The 7,235-nt window shown below is 39.8% G+C and overlaps 1 protein-coding gene across 1 annotated transcript; it reads right to left on the bottom strand.

Moving 5' to 3' along the window:
• Positions 1–18: 18 nt before the first annotated feature.
• LOC127694213 (olfactory receptor 2A12-like) lies at positions 19–1,020 on the bottom strand. Its single transcript, XM_052195699.1, has one exon. The coding sequence runs from the start codon at positions 1,018–1,020 to the stop codon at positions 19–21; it is 1,002 nt and encodes a 333-aa protein (XP_052051659.1).
• Positions 1,021–7,235: the final 6,215 nt, after the last annotated feature.

Raw genomic sequence — 7,235 nt, forward strand, 5'->3', positions numbered from 1 at the left:
GACTCAGCTCCTGAAAATCTAGAAAGTGATTCTGGTGCTTTTCTTGTATCTCTCGACCAGTCTCCTCATAGAGCCCTGCACTTCCTTGTTTCTCAGGCTGTAGATGAATGGGTTCAGTGCGGGGCCGATGACCGCATAGAACACAGAGAGCAGTTTGTCTCCCTCAGCAGAGTAAAAGGACTTGGGCCTCAAGTACCTGATCAGCCCTGTTCCGTAGTAGATGGTCACCACAGCCAAGTGTGAAGCACAGGTTGAAAAGGCCTTTTGTCTGCCCTCAGCCGAGTCTATTCTCATCACAGCCACCAGAATGTGAAGGTAGGAGAGAACAATCAGGAGGAAAGGGAACAACACAGTGCCAGCCCCTCCAATAGCCATCGTGGCCTCCTGCACAGATGTATCTGCACAGAACAGGTAGAGAAGAACAGGCAGCTCACAGAAAAGATAATCAACAACATAGGGACCACAGAGTGGCAGAATCAGGAAGCAGAGAGGTATAACCGAGGCACAAAAGCCTGTGACCCAGACTGCCACTGCCAGTGCAGCACACACCGCCCAGCTCATGATGAGAAGATACCTCAGTGGGTAGCAGATGGCCACATAGCGATCTATGGCCATCACCGCAAGGAGAAAGCACTCGGTCGACTCCAAGAACAGGGTGAGGTAGGTCTGAGCCATGCAGAATGGGTAAGATATGACCTTCCTGCTTGCAAGGAGATTGAAGAGCATCTTTGGAGCCACAACCGTGCTGAAGAATCCATTGAGGAAAGCCAGGTGGCAGAGGAAGAAATACATGGGTGTCTGCAGAGAGACGTCTAGAGCCACTAAGGTGACAACGGCTGTATTCCCCAAACAGTTGGCTAGGTAGACCAGAGAGAAGAAGAGGAAGAGGGGAACTTCAGTCTGGTGGTGATCAGAAAATCCAACCAGGACCAGCTCAGTGATGGCGCTGGAATTCTGGGCTCCCATACCTGCTACTGAGCCATACCTGTCCAAATGAGAAGAAATCATAGAACCCCGCATGAAGACTCCTAGGTCAAACAGTCCCCCTGCACATTTGTGTTAATGATGATGGTAACCGCATCCTGCATTTAAAGGCTCCTCTCTTTGTAAGACCTTTTCAGATATAAGTTTAACTCCTAACTCTGAGTGGCTATTTTAGGCTAATGACAGCAGGGATAATTTTCATAGTCTCATAGTTTCACAGGGATAATTTTACCATTGCTACATTATGTCAAGGAGACTACAGGGCACTCCTTTGTGTTTTACTAACTGCAGGTTTTAACTATCTTAAAGTGTGCTATAACTCCAGTTTAAAAAAGACTTGTCTGACATCACCAGTAAAAAATATGAAATGTGAAATAATTGCATTGTGCTTCAACTAGGCTGATAATTGATATTACTGAGCTCATTTAACTGATCAAGTTACTCAACATTCCCAGGCCCTACAGGAAATAGTCTATTGGTCTCTACAGGTACAAAGTGACAGTATTTAAACCACTTAAGTCAGCATTCACAAAAACAATCCAACTAAGTCACCCAGATATCTGGCTTTCAGATCCCTTGACATGGTCCCAGAGAATATAACAATGTTCAAAGCCAGGATTTTCTTATTATTTTTAAGTTAGCATACAGTGTGATGTGTTAAACCAGGCATCTTCACACCCTTTACTTGTAATCATCTTCCTTGCTCACTCTCCCTCCTCCCCACACAGTCCTCCTTTTGCCCAGGTCACATGAACTCTATTACCCTCTCTTTGGCTCTCACTGCCTGAAGATTCATCTCACCTCTGCCACAGTCCATGGTCCTCTTTGTAGTTTCATAACCACATCTATATACTATATACGAATTTAAACCACAGGTCTGCACATGAAAGAAAGCATGTGGCCTTTGTCTTTTAGAATCTCAATACCAAGATTTTTTATTATATTAGACACAGTGTGAAACACTCCCAAATGCACACCTAGAAGTCTGCACTTCTTTAAGAAATCATGAATTACATTTTTGAATGTGCTGAAATGTCAGGTCTCTCCTGGCTCCATCACATGTGGAATATCACACAACACAGATGCAAGTACTACCTTTTGTTGGCATAGCAACACAGCAATAAACAAAACCAAACGATGCTTTTGAGGATGTTTTCCACATAGAGCTCTGTCAGTCACAGACGCGGAGCCCAGTCTTCACTCAGCTACATCCACCTTCACACAGCTCCTGTCTCCACGAACTCCTGGGCACTGCTGCCTCTTCATCTAGTTAGAGGGTCTCTGTTTTCTCATTTCCTCGTTTAATTCCACATAGAATGATTTTTTAGATTTTTTTTTAAAAATCACTCTTTCTTCAATGATTTTTTACATTTGCATAGTTTATATCAGTGTATCAGTAAATAGAGTGCACAACACAAAGCAATAGTAAGAGACAGGAGAAGAGGAGGGAGAGGGAGACACACACACAGCTTCCTGAAGCTGGGAAACATGTCAGCTTCTGCTCAGTACTAGTAAACGATGTATGGAGTTTCCTGAAAAGGACCAGTACCTTGGCTCCATCTATAGAGGAGGCAGCATCAGGACCACAGCCATTTGCCAGCATGAGAGTGTACATGTAACATACCCAGACTCTCTTCTTTCTTCATGGTGGGCTGCTCAGCTGTGAACACAAATACACGAATCTTGTTCCCGAGCTCCCGTGATTTCATCATGATGAGTCTCCACATTCTCTAAGCATTTCCATACTCATCTCAACTTCTCGTTTACCAGGATTTTCCTGAGTTGAAGATAAATAATACTAGTGTCTACACATAATTCCAGACTGGAGACTTTGCTGAGTTTTGAAAAACCCCATTAAGGAAGCAAAGTTTTAGGTGTGTCCCAAGAGGCCCAGTTAACTTCATGTGTGAAAAACAAAAGTCAAAAATTAATTATTTTCCTTCTTACTGTCAGTGTCTAAAGGTTCATTAATATGACTTACAGTTTCCCATTGGTGGTGACATAATGAAGCTGCAGTTCTGTGAAAAAAGCATCTCAACTGGGACGTTTAAGTGGAAAATCTATAAAAGCAATGAGTTCGTGACACCCTATTTTGCTTATTTACAATTTTTGTTTTTACTATACTTAATCAATTTTGTTTCCTGCAGGGAATCTGTGGGTGTCACTGTGATCTCCCTGATGAGCATACACTGTGCTGTGAACACACTCAGCCTCCCCTGCCCTCTGTCTCCTCCCCCTTCCCTTCATCCCTCTGCTCCCCTTTCATTTACTTTACCATTCATCTTCTATATTCAATGGGTCCACATTTATTAAGTCTAGCTCCATCCACTCAAGGTAACAACTTCAGTTATATCAAAATGTCTATATATGAGATTTGACTCTTCGTGGATGAATGTTCCATATATGCAGCACATGCCATATATACCACATGCATATACACCACATGCTATTATCCATTCATCTGCTAGCAGGCATCTAGTCTGGTTCTAAGTATCTATTGTGAATACTGCACCTTCATGCCTCCAGCTATGTCCCCAGGAGGGGTAAAGCTGGATCAGATGGTAATTCTACTTTCAGTGCTTGCTATAATGGCTGCACTGGTTCCTTCTACCTCATGGATTCTTACGTTTGGGCACTTCATGGTCACCAAGAGTTCTTGAGAGTGGCAGCCATGCTGACTATTTTCTCTCTTTAAAAATTTTACTTATTTTAGTATTTCAAATACCTTATTTGTGTGTGTGTGTGTGTGTGTGTGTGTGTGTGTGTGTGTGTGTGTGTGTGTGTAGGTGAGCATGTGTGCCTGTGGAGGACAGAGGAAGGCACCAGATCCCCTGGAGCTAGAGTTACAGGTGGCTGTGAGCTGCCTAATGTGGATGCTGGGAACAAGCTAGGATCATCTGGAAGAGCAGCAGTCTTCTTAGGAACTGGACCAGCTTTGCTTTACTGACCCCCCCGCCCCTGTTTATTAACATCTAAATGTCCTATTTCCAGCCCTTTCCCTCTATCCTTGGTATTCTATCTTCTGCTTAGTCTCAGCAACTACTAATGCTTCCCATTATGTTTTATTGAACTCATTAACTCATTTGTATTTATTTAGTTTTCCCACATCTCTATTTTCTTCTGAGTTTCTGCTCAGGGTGCTGACTTCATCATAGAGTCCTGACTTCACCATCAGTGTGCTGTGTCTACTTCATCCATGATGGAGACTCTCCTCATCTATGTTATAGCTTTCTCATGCACTTATATCTTTCCTCTCTAAACCCTGAACTGATTTCCTTACTCCATTCTTTTTTTTTCTTTGTACCCTCTTTGAAATAAATGGAATTTGGAAAATTATGTATAGAAATAAATATGTATGTAAAAACTTACATGGAAAATACTTCAGATAAAAGAAGAGATACGTAGAAAAATTATACATAGAAATGTTAAAATGGACAGTTTTCACGGAAAATTAAAGAGTAGAGTGGTAGAAATGTAAAACATTGCTAAATTAATCAAAATATGAAATAGAACCATCTTATGATAGAATTGAAGGTTTACATGGAAAAAACTTCTGAGAAAATTGTAGAAAAATGTAGAAAAACATGTTAGAATTGAAGATTATCATGGAAAATTTTATATAGATGTAATAATAGTAGGCATAAAAGTATTCCTAAGTTGATTGAAAGTGGAATTATAAACATTTTCTGATAAACTTGAAGCTTTACATGGAAAATATTTCTGATGAAATTGAAGAAATATATAGAAAAACATGTTAAAATTAAAGATTATCATGGAAATTACACCGATGAAATGATAGGCATAAGGATAATTCTAAGTTGATTGAAGGTGGAATTATAAACATTTTCAGATAAAGTTGAAGATTTACATGGAAATTATTTCTGGTAAAATTCAAGAAATATATAGATAAAAACATTAAAATTGACTATTTCATGGAAAATTTTGCATATAAAATGGTAGATATAAAAATTCTACCTAAAATAATTAAAGGTGGAAATAGAAACATTTGTGATAAAATCAAAGATTTACATTGAAAACATTTCTTATAAAGTAGAGAAAATATATAGGAAGACATATTAAAATTGAAGATTATCATGAAAAATAATGTAGATAAAATGGTAGAGATAAAAATTGCTAAATTAATTAAAAGGGGAATTACAAACATTTCCTGATAAAAATTGAAGATTTACATGAAAAATATTTCTGTTAGTCTCTGTCTTTTAGTTGGGGAGTTGAGTCCATTGTTGTTAAGAGATATTAAGGTATAGTAATTGTTGCTTCCTGTTATTTTTGATGTTATTTTTATGTTTGTGTGGTTACCTTCTTTTGGGTTTGTGGGAAGAAGATTACTTTCTTGCTTTTTCTAGGGTATAGTTTCGTTCCTTGTGTTTGTAGGGCTGGATTTGTGGACAGATATTGTGTAAATTTGTTTTGGGGTTTTTGTTTTGTTTTGTTTTGTTTTGTTTTGTTTTGTTTTGTTTTGTTTTGTTTTTCGAGACAGGGTTTCTCTGTATAGCCCTGGCTGTCCTGGAACTCACTCTGTAGATCAGGCTGGCCTCGAACTCAGAAATCCGCCTGCCTCTGCCTCCCAAATGCTGGGATTAAAGGCATGTGCCACCACTGCCCGGCTGTAAATTTGGTTTTATCATGGAATATCTTGGTTTCTCCATCTATGATGATTGAGAGTTTTGCTGGGTATAGTAGCCTGGGCTACTATTTGTGTTCTCTTAGGGTCTGTATGAGGTCTACCCAGCTTTCAGCATCTCTGGTGAGAAGTATGGTGTAATTCTGATAGGTCTGCCTTTATATGTTACTTGCCCTTTTCCCCTTACTGCTTTAATATACTTTCTTTGTTTAGTGATTTTGGTGTTTTGATTATTATGTGCCAGGAAGAGTTTTTGTTCTGATCCAGTCTGTTTGGAGTTCTAAAGGCGTCTTGTATGTTCATGGGCATCTCTTTCTCTAGGTTAGGGAAGTTTTCTTCTATAATTTTGTTGAAGATATTTACTAGCCCTTTAAGTTGGAAATCTTCCCTCTAGTCTATACCTATAATCCTTAGGTTTGGTGTTCTCATTGTGTCCTGGAGTTCCTGGATGTTTTGGGTTACCAGCTTTATGCGTTTTGCATTTTCTTTGACTGTTGAGTCAATGTTTTCTATGGTATCTTCAGCACCTGAGGTCCTTTCTTGTATCTCTTCTATTCTGTCATTGATGCTTATATCTGTGACTCCTGAATTCTTTCCAAGGTTTCCTATCTCCAGAGATGTCTCACTTTGTGATTTCTTTATTGTTTCTACTTCTACTTTTAGATCCTGGATGGTTTTGTTCAGTTCCTTCACTTGATTGTTTGTGTTTTCCTGTAATTCTTTAAGGGATTTTTGTGTTTTTTCTTTAGGGGCTTCTGCCTCTTGACCCAAGATCTCCTGTATTTCTTTAAGGGAATTTTGTGTTTCCTCTTTAAGGCCTTTTACCTGTTGACTAATGTTCTCCTGTATTTTTTAAGAGAGTTATTTAAGTCTTTCTTGAAACCCTCTATCAGCATCATGAGTTAAGATTTTTAAATGAACTCTTGCTTTTCTAGTGTGTTGGGGTATCTGGGACTTGCTGTGGTGGGAGAACTGGTTTCTGATGTTACCATGTGGCCTTGGTTTTTGTTGGTAGGGTTCTTGCACTTGCCTTTCACCATCTGGTTATCTCTGGTGCTAGTTGGTATTGTTGTCTCTGGCCGGAGTTTGTTCCTCCTGTGGGCCTGTAAGTCTGTGTCCTTATTTCTCTGAGCTCAGAATTGAAAGCACTGCTGGAAGATCACTCTCTCCTGGCGGGCTATGTACAGGGCTATGGAGTTTCCCAGGTCCCTGGTGCAAATGGCAGCAGGAAGACTTCCATCCCAGCTGTTCCAGTGATCTTATGCCCTGTGTGCTCCTAGCTGTTCCCCTTCAGAGAGAAGGTGGAGATCTCATCTCTGAGCTCAGAAGTGAAAGCACTGCTGGGAGATCTCTCTCTCCTGGTGTGCTGTGCACAGAAGGCTGTGGAGTCTGCTGGCTCCCTGGTGCAAACACTCCTTTTTTTTTTTTTTTTTTTGAGTCTTCATCTGATATTTTACACAGATCAGTAATGGAGGAGTTAAGATCTTTTTAGGAGTCCTGTTGTCTTGGTTTTTTTGTTTGGTTTGGTTTGTTTATTTGTTTTTCTTGTCTTCCTGTGTGATGGTTTGCATATATATTGGTTTGTTATTTTTAGATTCCCAGTAAC

Source organism: Apodemus sylvaticus, chromosome 10, assembly GCF_947179515.1.
Source record: "Apodemus sylvaticus chromosome 10, mApoSyl1.1, whole genome shotgun sequence".
NCBI lineage: Eukaryota > Metazoa > Chordata > Mammalia > Rodentia > Muridae > Apodemus > Apodemus sylvaticus.

Bases quoted from the DNA above. Each gene is read 5' to 3' on its own strand.
- LOC127694213 (XM_052195699.1), bottom strand. From the start codon at position 1,020: ATGCGGGGTTCTATGATTTCTTCTCATTTGGACAGGTATGGCTCAGTA.